A 16,892-nucleotide genomic window follows, 5' to 3' on the forward strand; every position below is an offset into this window, starting at 1 on the left:
AAAATTAGGATATAGCTCTTTATTAGCAATGTATTAGCTCAATTCCTGGAGTGCTCACCAGTGTCTGCACAATGGCATGGTTGGTGGCATTCATATGGGCGTTGAGGGGGAAGGAGCACTCTCCGTCACAGTAGTTGGCTGCGTAGCCCTCAGGTGCAATGATCCAGTCCTGATACAATCACAAGAGGGATACATTTACTATGGCTAAACCCGGGTCTACAATGTGTTCTGAAGACTCTGGAAACGGAATCCTGTGGCAAAAAGGTACTGTGTGTTTTAATGGGTACAATATACAGTTCAGTAAAACAGTGCCAGTTCAGCCGCAGCATTGTCAGAGGGCATTTATACTCGCATAAGGTCTAAACCCATTTGGACTGAAGCGTCCTACTTCACAACCTTCAGTCTCAACTGGGTCTCCTAAGACAGATCAGTGCAGAAATGTACAAGTGCCTGTGGAATCACTCAGGCAGCAGGCTGTTTTGCTACAGTCTCTCACTCTCTCTCTGTGTGTGTGTGTATAGGCCTATGTGTGTGTGTGTGTGTGTGTGTTGGCATCTTCCCTCTAGATGTCAGTGCTGTCTTAACAGGGGGTTGATTGTTTTGCAGGACCTAGGTGGCTGCATGTTTTCCCCTCCATTAACTGTTCGCGGCCCCTGTTACCAAACACACCCAGTGACCTGACAGAGTTCACAGGCCACTTAAGCTCTTACCAAATGCCTATAAATGCTTCTTTAAAAAGGTTATTCAATCGGTACAAAAGCCTGCTTGTTGGTTTGCTTTCACCTACCAAATGTCTTCACTAGGGTTGCAACAATCTGGTAAATTTCTCCAAATTCCCAGGTTTTCCCAGAAATCATGATTGGAGGATTCCGGATATCCTGTTTATTCCCTCCTAATGATTCCTTCTTTCCAGGTTTTCTGGAAAAACCAGGGATTTTTTGGGAAGTTACCATATTTTTGCAACCGTAGTCTTCAATGACCTTCTCTTTGACCTGTGATGTTTGACTCATGTCTGTATCGTTTTGAACTCTCTTTGCTCTGAACAAATGGGACATTGTGGGTAATGTAGTCCACCAGTGTGTCACTGCAATTACTGGGGAGTGGGGGGGTGTTTGATCCTTACCTGCCAGCCCAGCTCCCGGAAGCTGACGTAGAGCTCATGTCTCCTACAGGCTGTCTTCTGGTCACTGCTGTTGTATTCTAAATGGGAAGAAAGAACTAGAAGTCAGGGTTGAATCATATGCCTCCGCTGTCATATATTGTATTGGGTAGTATGACACGTATGGGTGTTACACCAGTTCACAGTCACATGGGTTCATTTGTGTAATGGATTATTTTATGTGCCTCACATTCACTTGAAGATAAATTCACTTGAAAGCTTGCCAAATTGAATTGGTCGGCTTTTGGGCGCATTGGGTCGGACGCCGATGACAAACATGTTTATAACTGCCCTCGTCTCTCCGCAGTTTGTTTGAATTATCTCCCTCTCGTCCCACCCAGCCGCAGAGTCACAGAGTTAGCGACTCAGCGGGTGTCAACCACAGGTATGGTGTTTCAGAGGGGAAGGTCATTGCTGCCACTGGCCGGCGTTCTGAAGTCAAAACGGGTGACTCAGACTTTCCACTGACGACGTTGAGAGTCCACCTGCTGATTTTTTGTTGTTGCATTCGTCCCCCTCTCCTACTAAACAGAGAGAGTGTGAGGAGAGCTATGATATCGGCACAGAGTGGCATTACTTCATGCTGTAGGAGCTCCCTTAAAGCCAACAGTGGGCAAACTATGCCAGGCTATATGCCATACAGTCTTGGGCCCATGTGGGCATCAGGGGTGGCAGAGAGGACCATCTCTTTGTTCGTGTGTTTGTCAAAATAATGGGGGAAAGGGACGAGTTACTCACAGACCCCCTCCTGCCCTGTCTGTTCTCCCCTGGAGACCGGGACCCAGTCATTAAACCAGTTTATTTAGTTAGCTGGGTGTGGAGTGGTGAGTTGAACTAACTCATGGCCCTTACTGTACTGTGTTATGACCAAGTGGCTCCACTCCCCGATTTATCAATGCAAGCGAGCAAATCTACACAGTGCAGGCTCCTACCAGGCTGCCAAAATGAACGCTTTTATTTGTTTTGTTTTCAGCCGACCCACTCAGCCGTTATTAGAGAGCCGTAATTTGGATTCATAGACCTCCCGGGTGGCGCAGTCGTTAAGGGCGCTGTACTGCAGTGCCAGCTGTGCCACCAGAGATTCTGGGTTTGCGCCCAGGCTCTGTCGCAACCGGCCGCGACCGGGAGGTCCGTGGGGCGACGCACAATTGGCCTAACATCGTCCGGGTTAGGGAGGGCTTGGCCGATAGGGATATCCTTGTCTCATCGCGCACCAGCGACTCCTGTGGCGGGCCGGGCACAGTGCACACTAACCAAGGTTGCCAGGTGCACGGTGTTTCCTCCTACACATTGGTGCGGCTGGCTTCCGGGTTGGATGCGCGCTGTGTTAAGAAGCAGTGCGGCTTGGTTGGTTTGTGTATCAGAGGACACATGACTTTCAATCTTCGTCTCCCCCGAGCCCGTACGGGAGTTGTAGCGATGAGACAAGATAGTAGCTACTAAACAATTGGATAACACGAAATTGGGGAGAAAAAAAGGATGAAATTCAACAAAAAACTCAAACAAAAATACAAACACATTTTTGGGGGGGATTCATAACTGTAATGACATGATGTAATTACTAATTAGATTGAATTCACATAAACATAATAAGCCCAGACAAGTGTGCCTGCTCCCAATGACGACCCAAGGCGAGCAAAGAGAGAGAGAGAGAGTTGCCCTGAAACACGGTAATTAAAAATACCCGCCACTCGCTTCCCATTGGAACAGGAAACACTTCAACATAAGTGCAGCAGTCACCTGACTCGGGGGTTAACTCATCCCGAGGTTGGAAAACAGAAAATGTGGCATCTGGTCATAAGGTCAGGGTTGAGAGGTCATCCTGGCTGTTACCGTCAGAGACACTCAGGTGTTTCCCGTGTTCTTTCCTGTGTGTGTGTGTGTGTGTGTGTGTGTGTGTGTGTGTGTGTGTGTGTGTGTGTGTGTGTGTGTGTGTGTGTGTGTGTGTGTGTGTGTGTGTGTGTGTGTGTGTGTGTGTGTGTGTGTGTGTGTGTGTGTGTGTGTGCGTGCGTGCGTGTGCGTGTTCGCTGGGTGTCTACTGATGGTTTGTGTAGCTATGGGGGCGATAGAGGAGGGGTGTAGCTACAGTATCTGTCCTAATGCAGTGCAGGGCAGCCATAGCCTCTGGGTCAGCCTGCCTGCCTAGCCCGTCAGCCCCCGGGCCAGTCTGGGTTCCCCGCCACCTCGGCTGTGCCTCTGCAAGGTAAATATTTACAGAGATAAATCTGCCTCTCACTGAGGTCCTGGAGTCGGTTTCAAAAGGGTATTTAACCCCTGTCCCCTGGGGCTAGTGTTCCTCTCACATGGCATGGTGTGACCTAGCTACCTGCCTCCACACACACAGGCCCGATGGCCCTGTTTTACGGCCCAGACATTCAGCTCCCAGCCAAATCACAGGGTGGGGACTGTGTCACGGGACCATGTCACTGAACCCCCCCCCCGGGCAGCTGCTTTAACAAGCACCCTGGTACAGTTTGACATGTAACAGGACAATGTCTGAAAGGACTAAGGGGAACAGAGGGCTTGGGTGACCAGGTGGAAAAGTTATTCTGAAGGTTGAATATACACAATAAAGTAAATAAATACACCATGCTCTGAAACATACTTTGTGTATGTGTATACGTGCATGCAGGCACACACACACAGACACACTCTAACAGACAGGAATACACATACACCTTGTTTCCTTGCACCTCTCTGTCTTTATAACCATCCGTATTTACAGTCAAGCTGATATTTACTGTTGACTTTCATTGAGCGAGTGTAAAGGCCAGAGTTTTGGTACCCATAAACCACCTCTCCCCTTCCTGCCTGTAAAATGTAAATCCACCACAGTTACCGCTGAGCATGGATCCCAAGGGGCTTTCGTACGCTTCTAACGGCTTCTAACCTGAAAAACCTGGCTTCCTTATTACCATAGACGACAATTCAAAAGGGCCTTAAAACAGTGGAGCTAAAGGTGCTGACAAGGGAAAAGTCAATAAATAACATTTATCCCTTGTCATTCCAAAAATATAGAAGTCAATGGAGCCAATTACAAAATTATCACTACACTGTTGCAGGGGGGGAGTGACGCATGTACAACATTAAATGGGTTCCTTCCACCAAAAGCCTCAATCTCCAGAACTGAACACAGTAATTCCATGGTTTATTTCCGAAACTTTCTCAAAAAAAAAAAAAAAAAACAGAGGCCATTTTCAAAACGGCCCCTTTTTACAGTAGCAATTACACAAGCTGTGCCTGTCGAGAGGCGGTGATGGAACGATGGGCTAATAGGCCGCGGCGTTCCCAAAAGAACAGGGTTTTCCTAAAGAGAGAGCGAGAGAAGGGGCTAGCTTCTTCAAACTCCCATGAAGACTTAAAAGAGAATGTGACTGTTGTCTGTCTGTGTCCATGCCGGGTTTTTTCTCCCTCCCTCCCTCCCTCTTCCACTGAAGTTTATCTTTCTTCCTGTCTTTCATCAGGGAGGTTATTAAACCCTCTGCAGAGCTCGCCAATGTCTAATTACACCAACAGTAAACAAAGGGAGACTGGAGGATGAGAGGCAGAGATGAAAACACACAGCTGGACAGCGCCGTGTTATTAGAATTCTTTAAGCAATACTGTTAACTTGGTCAGTCTTTTAGCGAGCGGCTAATGACTGGCCTGGGTAATGACAGGTCTGGGACAGGTCTGGGGCCACGACCGGCTAGGCTGCAGTGATACTCCTCCTGGATGATCGTTAAAGGGCCAAGCCCGGCTTCCATTACCGCCCCAAACCCCAAATTACCTTTAAAGGTGTCGTACAGTTCTTTTTTTCTCTCTCTCTCTCTCTTTCATTTCCAAGCGTACAGTTACTGTACAAACTTCCCCTCTCAAAGGAACTCAGTATGTAGGTGTGATTTCATTTGTCAGATAGGGTTTTCTGCTTGTGTTATCGTAGGCTAACTAACACCAAGTCACATGATGAGCCCATGGCTATTTGCCAATATCCATACTAGCATACCACTTAGAATGAAGCAATATATTGGGCATGTATTTTAAGTGGCATGCTAGTGTGGATGTTGGAACAGAGGTCATGACGTGGCTGTTGTGTTCTTAAGCATTAAGCATACTATTATTCTGGTGTGTAGCTACATTGATTTGTTACTATGAATCGGAAACTGGTGGTGGTCCCATCAGATGCTAAACAATGAGGCACTGTCCCTATTTGTTTCTCCCTCAGAGCAGCACAGAAGAAGGATGCTCCCTTTATCCATCCATCCTTCCTCTCTTCCTCAGAGCCTGTGAAGTGAGTGATGCGGTATTGGAACCATATGCCTCACTAGTCTGCCTGATCATCGCCACTTGCTGTTGCAAGGGACTCGCAACTTCCTGCGCGGGATCTAAATATTTACGCTCCAGACATCCCAAGTGGCGAGGCCGAGGGATTGATGTTTTGGGTTACATAAAGTCCAATCCTTCAGGACACGTTGGTTCAACAGATTGTCCTCATTAGCTTGAGCACCAGCAGACTGGTCTGGGAGTCTGTTCTGTTCCGTTCTGGGAGCCTGTTCCGTTCTGGAAGCCTGTTCTGTTCCGTTCTGGGAGCCTGTTCTGTTCCGTTTTCCTCTGTCCTGCTTTGTTCTGAGGGTTTTTATCTGATGGACACCACACTACTGAGAATAGCATGGCCATAATGTAATGTCTAGAACTCTAGACTCTACAGCAAAGCAGATATGGCAGATTCTTTCCAGAATGATTGGTGTGATGAATTACAGAGCTGGAACCACAAACTAATAACTTCAGACTCCCATGATAACAATGAGAACTGTTTAGTGGACTATCCTGGTTAAATAAAGATGAACTATGATGTGTTCCAGAAAAGGAAAAAAAAACTGTAGAACTCCAATAAACATCATCCAACAACACCTCTAACCTTTGGATGGTATCGCCATCAAAACAGATGACGTGAAACTGAGGTGGTGAGGAAAATCACTTGAGCTACTATTGTAACGTTGACGGTTACGAAGCTGAGTAGCTGACCCCGTGACCCTACCCATAAGGGCTTAGTATTAGCCTGGGCCTCATCTGTCAAATTAGCGCTGGGATCAGGCAGATATTAGTCACAAGCCCTCTGAACCGCAGCTCTTCCTGCTGTAAAAGCACTGGCATCCCCCCTCACAGGGCCAGCTTTATGTTTAGCAAAGGCTAACGTTATGCTAGTGTTATGACGGAGCCAGGGGATGATGGCTGATGAGTAGCCCGATTAGAGCCTAATTTAATTTGCCTGCATACCTGTTCATAACATCAGCCGCTAAGTATGAAGAGGGGGCAGAGGGCAGGTACTGTAAAGTGCACTCTCAAATGATGAGGTCATGCATCTAGGGATAGTTTCCATCTCTCGGACTCTATTTTTTCCGATGTCCCCGTCAATACCAGCACAACTCACCATATTACACTGAAATCCGGTGCTTCGAGAGCTTCCCTGCTCGGCTTGCAGATGTTTGGATATTGTCTTGTGCTTTGTGTGAGTGTAAGGTGTGATGTTGTGGGATAATTGTAAGGTACAGTTGGGTTTGATTCAAGTAAAATGTAATCGTTTTGGTCGCATACACATATTTAGCCGATGTTATTGCGGGTGTAGTGAAATGCTTGTGTTATAATATTTAACAATTCACAACAATAACAGTACACACAGATCTAAAAGTAAAATAATGGAATTACGAAATATATAAATATTAGGACGAGCAATGTCAGAATCAGGAGTAAAATTATAGTGCATTCGGGAAAGTATTCAGACCCCTTGACTTTTTCCACATTTTGTTATGTTACAGCCTTATTATAAAATGTACAACATTTTATTTTTAGTACTTTGTTGAAGCACCATTGGCAGCAATTACAGCCTCGAGTCTTCGTGGGTATGACGCTACAAGCTTGGCACACCTGTATTTAAGGAGTTTCTCCCATTTTTCTCTGCAGATCCTCTCAAGCTCAGGTTGGATGGACAGCGTCGTTGCACAGCTATTTCAGGTCTCTCTAGAGATGTTAGATTGGGTTCAAGTCCGGTCTCTGGCTGGGCCGCTCAAGGACATTCAGAGACTTGTCCGTTGTGCTGGCTGTGTACTTAGGGTCGTTGTCCTGTTGGAAGATTAACCATCGCCCCAGTCTGTTGCAGGATCTCTCTGTACTCCGTTCATATTTCCCTCAATCCTGACTAGTCTCCCACTCCCGCTGAAAAACATCCACACAGCATGATGCTGCTACCACCATGCTTCACCATAGGGATGGTGCCAGGTTTCCTCCAGATTTGACGCTTGGCATTCAGGCCAAAGAGTTCAATCTTGGTTTCATCAAACCAGAGAATCTTGTTTCTCATGGTCAGAGCTCTTTAGGTGCATTTTGGCACCTTATATGCTTTTTACTGAGTAGGGGCTTCGGACTGGCCACTCTACCATAAAAGCCTGACTGGTTGTCCTTCTAGAACAGGGGTGGGCATTTCCAGTCCTCGAAGGCCTGATTGGTGACAGCGTTTTGCCCCAGCACCAGCTAACACACCTGACTCCAATAATCACCTGATCATGATCTTCAGTTTAGAATGCAATTTGATTAATCAGCTGATTTTTCTAGGGAAGGAGACAAAGTCTGACACAAATCAGACCTTTGAGGACTGGAGTTGCCCACCCCTGTTCCAGAAGTGTCTCCCATCTCCAAAGAGGAACACTGGAGCTCTGTCAGAGTGACCATCAGGTTCTCGGTCACCTCCCTGACCAAGGCCCTTCTCCCCCGATCGCTCAGTTTGGCTGAGCGGCCAGCTCTAGGAAGAGTCTTGGTCATTCCAAAATTCTTCCATTTAAGAATGATGGAGGCCACTGTGTTCATGGGAACATTCAATGCTGCCAAAATGTTTTGGTACCCTTCCCTAGATCTGTGCCTCGACACAATCCTGTCTCGGAGCTCTACGGACAATTCCATCAACCTCATGGCTTTGTTTTTACTCTGACATGCACTGTCAACTGTGGGACCTTATATAGACAGGTGTGTGCCTTTCCAAATCATATCCAATCAATGTAATTTACAACAGGTGGACTCCAATCAAGTTGTAGAAACATCTCAAGGATGATCACATTGGAAGCAGGATGCACCTGAGCTCAATTTCGAGTCTCAAAGCAAAGAGTTTGAATAATTCGTTTGTAAATAAGGTATTTCTGTTTTATATTTGTAATAAATTTGCCCAAAAAATCTAAAAATCTGTTTTCGCTTTGACATTATGGGGTATTGTGTGTAGATTGATGAGGAAAAACATTTATTTAATCTATTTTAGAATAAGGCTGTAAAGTAGCAAAATTTGGAAAAAGGTAAGGGGTCTGAATACTTTCTGAATGCACTGTATATATGTATGATGGGATGTATAGACATTATAGAGAGTATGTGGATAGAATATTTAGTATATCTGTAGAATATAATATATCCAGCAATAGTTTAATAGGATTTCCTTGACTAAAATACAGTATAGACATGTGAAATTAGTATGTAAACATTATTAAAGTCACCAGTGTTCCATTATTAGTGACCAGCGATTCCATGTCTATGTACATAGGGCAGCAGTCTCTAAGGTGTAGGGTTGAGTAACGGTGCGGTAGCAGGCTAGTGACAGCTATTTAACAGTCTGATGGCCTTGAGATAGCAGCTTTGATGCACCTGTACTGACCGCACCTTCTGGATGATAGCGGGTGAATAGGCCGTGGCTCGGGTGGTCGATGATCTGTTTGGCCTTCCTGTGACATCGGGTGCCATAGGTGTCCTGGAGGGCAGGCAGTGTGCCCACAGTGATTTGTTGGGCAGACCGAACCACCCTCTGGAGAGCCCTGCGGTTGCGGGCTGTGCAGTTTCCGTACCAGGCGGCGATACAGCCCAACAGGATGCTCTCAATGGTGCATCAGTAAAAGTTTGTGAGCGTCTTAGGGGCCAAGCCAAATTTCTTCAGCCTCCTGAGGTTGAAGAGGCGCTATTGCGACTTACTCATCAAACGGTCTGTGTGGGTGGAGCATTTTAGATTGTCAGTGGTGTGTACGCCGAGGAACTTGAAGCTTTTTACCTCCTCCACTGCAGCCCCGTCAATGTGGATGGGGCCATGCTCCCTCTGTTGTATCCAAGAAGTCCACAATCAGCTCCTTCGTTTTGTAGACTCCGTCAGGGCCCTCGCCTCCTTCCTGTAGGCTGTCTCGTCATTGTTGGTAATCAGGTCTACTACTGTTGTGTTGTCTGCAAACTTGATGATTGAGTTGGAGGCGTGCCTGGCCACGCAGTCATAGGTGAACAGGGAGTACTGGAGGGGGATGAGTACGCACCCTTGTGGGGTCCCTGTGTTGAGGATCAGCATAGTTGAGGTGTTGTTTCCCACCATCACCACCTGGGGACGGCCCTTCAGGAAGTCCAGGACACAGTTTCACTGTGCAGGGTTCTGACAGAGGGCCCCATGTTTGATAATGATCTTGGAGGGTACTATGGTGTTGAATGCTGAGCTGTAGTCAATGAATAGCATTCTTATATAGGTATTCCTCTTGTCCAGATGGGATAGGGCAGTGCGCAGTTGCGAAGGCGATTGCATCGTCTGTGGATCTATTGGAGTTGTATGCAAATTGAAGTGGGTCTAGGGTGTCAGGTAAGGTGGAGGTGATATGATCTTTAACTAGCCTCTTAAAGCACTTCATGATAAATGAAGTGAGTGCAACAGTCATTTAGTTCAGTTGCCTTTCCATTCTTGGGTACAGGAACAATGGTGGACATCTTGAAGCAAGTGGAGACAGCAGACTGGGATAGGGAGAGATTTAATATGTCCGTAAACACTCCAGCCAGCTGGTCTGCACATGCTTTGAGGACACAGCTTGGGATGCCACATTCGTCTCATGTCTGAGCGTTGGAACTGCGACCCCACTTTGTCTCTGTGCTGACGTTTTCCCTGTTTGATTGCCTTATGGAGTGCATAACTGCACTGTATTCAACCATATTCCCAGTCAACTTGCCATGGTTCGCACTTTCAGTTTTGCATGAATGTTGCCATCTATCCACGGTTTAAATACATTTAAACTAAGTTTTTCACAATTCCTGACATTTAATCCAAGTAAAAAGTCCCTGCCTTAGGTCAGTTAAGATCACCACTTTATTTAAGAATGTGACATGTCAGAATAATAGTAGAGAGAATGATTTATTTCAGCTTTTATTTATTTCATCACATTCCCAGTGGGTCAGAAGTTTACATGCACTCAATTAGTATTTGGTAGCATTGCCTTTAAATTGTTTAACTTGGGTCAAACGTATCAGGTAGCCTTCCACAAGCTTCCCACAATAAATTGGGTGAATTTTGGCCCATTCCTCCTGACAGAGCTGGTGTCAGGTTTCTAGGCCTTGCTCGCACACGCTTTTTCAGTTCTGCCCACAAATGTTCTATGGGATTGAGGTCAGGGCTTTGTGATGGTCACTCCAATACCTTGACTTTGTTGTCCTTAAGCCATTTTGACACAACTTTGGAAGTATGCTTGGGGTCATTGTCCATTTGGAAGACTCATTTGCGACCAAGCTATTAACTTCCTGTCTGATGTCCTGAGATGTTGCTTCAATATATCCACATCATTTTCCTGCCTCATGATGCCACTCTATTTTGTGAAGTGCACCAGTCCCTCCTGCAGCAAAGCACCCCCACAACATGATGTTGCCACTCCCATGCTTCACGGTTGGGATGGTGTTCTTCGGCTTGCAAGCCTCCCCCTTTTTCCTCCAAGCATTACAATGGTCATTATGGCCAAACAGTTCTCATTTTGTTTCATCAGACGAGAGGACATTTCTCCAAAAAGTACGATCTTTGTCCCCATGTGCAGTTGCAAACCGTAGTCTGGCTTTTTTATGTCGGTTTTGGAACAGTGGCTTCTTCCTTGCTGAGCAGCCTTTCAGGTTATGTCGATATAGGGCTTGTTTTTCTGTGGATATAGATACATTTGTACCTGTTTCCTCCAGCATCTTCACATAGTCTTTTACTGTTGTTCTGAGACTGATTTGCACTCTTCGCACAAAAGTACATTGATCTCTAGGAGACAGAATGTGTCACCTTCCTGAGCGGTATGACAGCTGCGTGGTCCCACGGTGTTTATACTTGCGTACTATTGTTTGTACAGATGAGCGTGGTACCTTCAGGCAGGCGTTTGGAGGATGAACCAGACTTGTGGAGGTCCACATTTTTTGGTTTTCACATGATGTAAAGGTAGGCCTTGAAATATATCCACAGGTACACCTCCAATTGACTCAAATGTTGTCAATTAGCCTATCAGAAGCTTCTAAAGCCATGACATCATTTTCTGGAATTTTCCAAGCTGTTTAAAGGCACAGTCAACTTAGTGTATGTAAACTTCTGACCCACTGGAATTGTGATACAATGAATTATAAGTCAAATAATCTGTCTGTAAACAATTGTTGGAAAAATTACTTGTGTCATGCACAAAGTAGTGTCATAACAAACTATAGTTTGTTAACAAGAAATTTGTGGAGTGGTTGAAAAATTTGTTTTAATGACTCCAACCTAAGTGTATGTAAACTTCCGACTTCAACTGTACTTCAATGTTATTCTGAGAGGCAACCCGGAACATATCCCTGTCCGCGTGAACAAAACAATCTTGAAGCATGGTCAGACCATTGTTGAATAGACCTTAGCACGGGTGCTTGCTGTTTGAGTTTCTGCCTATGGGAAGGGAGGAGCAGAATGGAGTCATAATCTGATTTGCTGAAGGGGGATGGGGAAGTGCCTTGTATCCATCCCAGAAGGGACATTAACAATGGTGTTTTTGAAGCACGAGTAATACAGGCAATGTGTTGATAGAAGTTCAGTAGCATTTTCCTCATATTTGATTTGTTAAAGTCCCCAGCTGACTTTATGATTGATGTTCCAATAGTGAATAATATGTACAAATCGAAAGAAACGTTCCACATATTGAATTGAGCGAGCAAGTAAAACAAAGCAATACCCATTCCTCACACTGTTATATACTTGTCACACTACTGAGCTGTAATGAACTAGCCTGGTAGCGCATCCACCATAATTGCTGGAAAGGACAATGTAGAAAAAATAAATCCAAGCCAGCACAGTACAGTTTGTGTCGGTACTCGGCACAATAGTTTGAGGGTTTAAGTGGGAGTTAGTCAAACTATGGACCCACCTGCTGGGCTTGGGCCCCTGGAGCCTCCTTCCTGGGGCTGTGTGGGGCGGTTGCGGTTCTTGTTGCGGTTCTTGTTGGTGGAGCGGGCGGTGCGGATGTGCACCTCGCTGACTTTGAAGAAGGCCACCATGAAGGGCTGCTTCTCCAGCGCTCCGTCACGACCAACTAGCCCCGCCTCCTTGGAGCTAATGCTCCGCCCTGTTTTCCAGAGAGGCCAGCCATCAATCACTTGGACATACTGAATGGGCTACAGTTTGCTGAGAGTAGTCTACCTGGAAGAGTATCATACACTCTACTGATATATTTGTGACACATGTCTGTATTTTTCCTTTGATGGATGTTTTGTGTCAAATAAATGTATTTGATTTGCAAAGATATCAACCTTTTCATTTCAGCATTGTGACACATAAAAAAACACTTATTGCCCACTACTGTTTACATTTCATGATGAAAATTCTAATGTTAGTTAGCATGTTTCTAATGTTAGCCGTTAGCATATGTTTCTAATTTAGCATTGTGCTCACCACTGCTGGTCTCCACTCTGATCTGGAGGCCCATGTTGTTGTGGGGACTCATCACCCACAGGTTACTGGTGGCCGTGATGTCAAACTCCAGCCAGCCCTCCTCGGCCGCCCACAGCCTGCGAGACTCCAGCAGGAACAGGTCTGCTTCCCTGGGGACACGGTTCACAACAAGGAGCCATGACTGAGGGGCAGCTAGCAGCTTTCCCATCTTCAGAGAAGTATACAAATGTACATCAAAGACTGGTACACTACCATAACAGATACCGTATCATGTCAGTATGACTTTCATGTGTTCTTACAGCTTCCATTCAGGGATTTTGGCACTATACACTAGGATAGCTAAGTCCTATACTGTAAACATGAGTAAGATGCCTTCTGACCTCAATGGGACTTCCTGGTTAAATAAAATATGTTAAATACATTTTTGGCATGCTTCTGATTGACATTAACTTCTGCACATCAAGAGTCTATGGGACACTTGACTTGACTTTGTAATAATATATAATATTATATTAACCAAAGCGACTTACAGTATTGTGTGCATGTTCTACCAACTGAGCCACATAGGACATTTTTGTTTTACATTGTATAACATTCATCTACTACGTAACATCCCCCCCACCACCATCCCCTGCCCCACTGTATAACTGTAGCTAGGTCTCAGGTGCAAAAGACAACAACAACCCAATGAAAGAGAGAGAGAAGAAGAAGGAGAGAAAAGAGGTCTTTCCCCATCCCTATTACTGTGAAGACACAGCGCAGGTCCGCCGGGCGTTCCCCAGGCCACACATCAAAGCCCCACAAACTCCCAGGTGTTCCGGGAATGCCCCTGCAGTCATACATCGGCAGCCCCTCGTTATTGCTCATTAATGAGAGTGTTTCTGAGGGCTTCCATATGAGGCCATTCCCAATGCCCCCCTCGGGTAGTTCACACGTTTGGCACAGCGTGGGTCCGGAGGGTCAGTGCTGACTCATTCTGATCGAGGCAGCCATTTTAAAGCCTGTGGACTGGCAGGGGGTCCATCTGGGAGCAGCAGGGGGCGTGGCACTAAAGCCCTATTGTAAAGCCTCTTATTGACTGCTTAAATGAACTGGAATAATAAGGTCATATGTCAACGTTTTGTGTTTTTTGGTTCCAATAAATCTCCTTTACTGGCCCTGTCAAATGAATGCAGTTAAAAACGCACCATATCGGCCATGTTGTTTAGACGGCTTGTACTGTTCTAACATACATTCAGCTTTAGACTGGTGACAAGACTTGTAAACAAAATAATTACGTCACAGTTCTCAAGAACACCATGCTAAATGTGCACTGACATATTGGGTGTTGTTGAGAGAGAATATGAAACTACGTAGTAATGTTATTTAGAAAGGAAACAAACACATACCAGTGCATGTTAACCTGACATTTTTTCCACTGACTAAGGCCACATTCTTTGCAATCAACACATTATCTGCAAGACCTCGCATTCCTTGCGTATTGCCAAACAAACCACCCCAATGAAGTGAATACTGTAGTATAATTCTACAGCCTATCATTATTGCTGAGTGTCATAACAGAAGCCTTTTAAACTGTGAACAAGGGAGGAGGAGCGGAAAGCCCCAGAGTTTGTAGACCGCCTGCATGACTTTAACAACAACTACCAGAGACATTACTGTTGCAAATGAATCCTTACGTATGGATTTATATTTTTTTGCTTATCTTGTGGCTTTTTATGAAACTTCAGAGAATGTATTTTGGCAATGATATGCAGTTGCACCTCTGTTCAGCCCTACTTGCAAGCTTTCACTACCCCATCTGCTTATTAAAGATTAGGAGCTATAATCAAAGCAATTATAACTTCCAAGACTTTAACAACTTGCAAATTGAATCTGTTTGTCAGCAAATGTGTTCTGCAAGCCACACAAGTATTAATAATTTGCAAGCACAAAGCGAGTTTCTCGGAGAGCCCACGAACCAAACTATATAATTCGCTTCAAGGTAAAACCTTGTCCTACAATAATACAGTAGTTGGAGATATTGGCCCCTTTAATCTCCGAAATATCAAAACATGTTGCTAAAAATGTCGGCAGCAGAGCACAAACTGTCTATTGTAAAGATAAAGGAATGTGGCAAACAAGTACCTCATGATAGACATAGAAACGCTATGGGGAAAAGAAGAATCCAGCAAAAATGCAAAAAGAGCAACTGTCTTTACAACTGTAATCGAATTGAGGACTTGTAGACTTGTAGACGACCAGAAACGTATACGGCAAATGTAATAATACAACTACATCACTACACATGAGGAGGAAAACAGAGGACAGACCCCAATCTTACAAAGCCATGGGACAAGCATTTTGGGACATATTATGCAACTTTTTGTGGCTTTTGAAAAGTGCCTCAATGAACAACTGCATAATCTTACATCGTCTCCTATTGGTCACTGTTTAAAAAAGTATATAGCCTCCAGCTATCTCATTGGCCGTTGTCTCTGCGTGGGACGTCTCTCCCAGCAGCCACAATGTAAATGTTTGGCCTTGCTACTCTTTTTTGGACTCTACTAAAGTCAGGCTATTTCGGTAAGGCGTTGTGGTCATGCCTCATTCTACAAAAAATACATGGCAGAAAACCAGAGCTGGAAGTCTGTCTCCCACAGCGACAGAGAGAGGAGCCTGGACTAAATTCACCAACACCCTATCAATTCCCAGGCCGGGAGAGGATGCTGCCTACGCTACACTAACATGTAATCAATGGCTGGAGAAGTGCATGTAGCTAAGTCCTCCCTTTGCATACAGTATACTTTCCCCCTCATCTGGACAAGCTCAGGATTGACTAGGAGGACGGCATAGCTGGAGTTTGGGAATGGGATGGTCTCACATCATATCTCAGTGTTCACTTAGTCTTAGGGTCTGGTATTGTATTGTTCATGTCATCCCAGTGTTAGACAGCTAATTGGAAGCACAACCAGATGGGGACTAGAGAGAGGATTCCATAGCGGTCTGCCCATGGTTTATGGAGGATTTTCACTCAGCAGCCCTTACAAATACTATACTACTATACCTCAAATATATGTGATAACATCTCATCGCTGCAGCACTTTCAAACAGTACAACTGACAACAAGATAACCCTGATATAAACCCATTCATATAACACTAGCATGCACCAAGCTATTTGACTGTGAAAAGGGATTGAATATATGATCATATTCTCACTAGATTGACATATTCTAAAGCCTGGACTGTGAGTGAATGCTGGGGGTATCGGTGTGGCTGTGTTACCTGTTGGGGTGCTCCTGTACCACTTGGTAGACGTTGAGCAGGAGGGTCTCGTTGCGGAAGGTCCGGCTCACACACTCCTTGTAGAGGCGGAACTCGGAGGCGGTGACAGCCTCTCCCTCTGGGATCTGGGACAGGTTGAACTTGAACTCCTTGTGGTGCCGTCTGTGTGGCGACAGCTCTCTATCGTTCTCCACTATCAAACACACACAGGGCAGAGACACAGGTTAGAGCCACACGCACATACTTTAAATCAGATCATTGGTTAGACCTCGCTGAGACATGCAACAGTCAAACCTAGGGATTCAACTGAACAGGAGAGATAGCTGAACGCAGGATGACTTTTGATGCATCTCGTATCCCTCCACACCCACTAGTATACAATGTCAAGTGAATCTTAACCGTCTTCATTAACATAGACACATAGTATTGGGTTTCATATTGCAAAGTCTGTGGATGTAAACAGATCTTACTTTGAGTTGTCTAAATAATTGAGGCTAAACACAAAAAAATGATGTACCAACAGGAAAAGCTGACCAACTATATACAGTTACAGGTTTCTAGATTTTAAAAATATTCCCCTGACTTTATGGGGATTTACTGACTGTGGGATGTTAACATGTAACTCAGCTAGCATAACAAACAGGGCTTGACATGAAGAAGCCACACAGGGATAGTAAAAAATGTTTTTAATAGTAAAAACGGACTTCCGCCTGCTATACTGTAATGCGGTTAGTTACTTAGGCGTTCCATGTATTCCTATGCAGTTGAGTGGTCAACACAG

At 45.1% G+C, this 16,892-nt stretch overlaps 1 protein-coding gene across 1 annotated transcript in view; it reads right to left on the reverse strand.

Moving 5' to 3' along the window:
• Positions 1-16,892, reverse strand: part of bmp6 (bone morphogenetic protein 6) — a 38,770-nt gene that overhangs the window by 1,795 nt on the left and 20,083 nt on the right. The window contains exons 2-6 of the mRNA XM_046355831.1: positions 16,112-16,304; positions 12,849-12,997; positions 12,325-12,522; positions 1,124-1,200; positions 59-169 (exon numbers count right to left, since the gene is read on the reverse strand). Coding sequence (XP_046211787.1) covers positions 59-169; positions 1,124-1,200; positions 12,325-12,522; positions 12,849-12,997; positions 16,112-16,304 — 728 coding nt within the window. The remainder of the gene's footprint in view (positions 1-58; positions 170-1,123; positions 1,201-12,324; positions 12,523-12,848; positions 12,998-16,111; positions 16,305-16,892) is intronic.

Source organism: Oncorhynchus gorbuscha, linkage group LG07 (genome assembly GCF_021184085.1).
Source record: "Oncorhynchus gorbuscha isolate QuinsamMale2020 ecotype Even-year linkage group LG07, OgorEven_v1.0, whole genome shotgun sequence".
In the NCBI taxonomy this organism is placed as follows: Eukaryota; Metazoa; Chordata; class Actinopteri; order Salmoniformes; family Salmonidae; genus Oncorhynchus; species Oncorhynchus gorbuscha.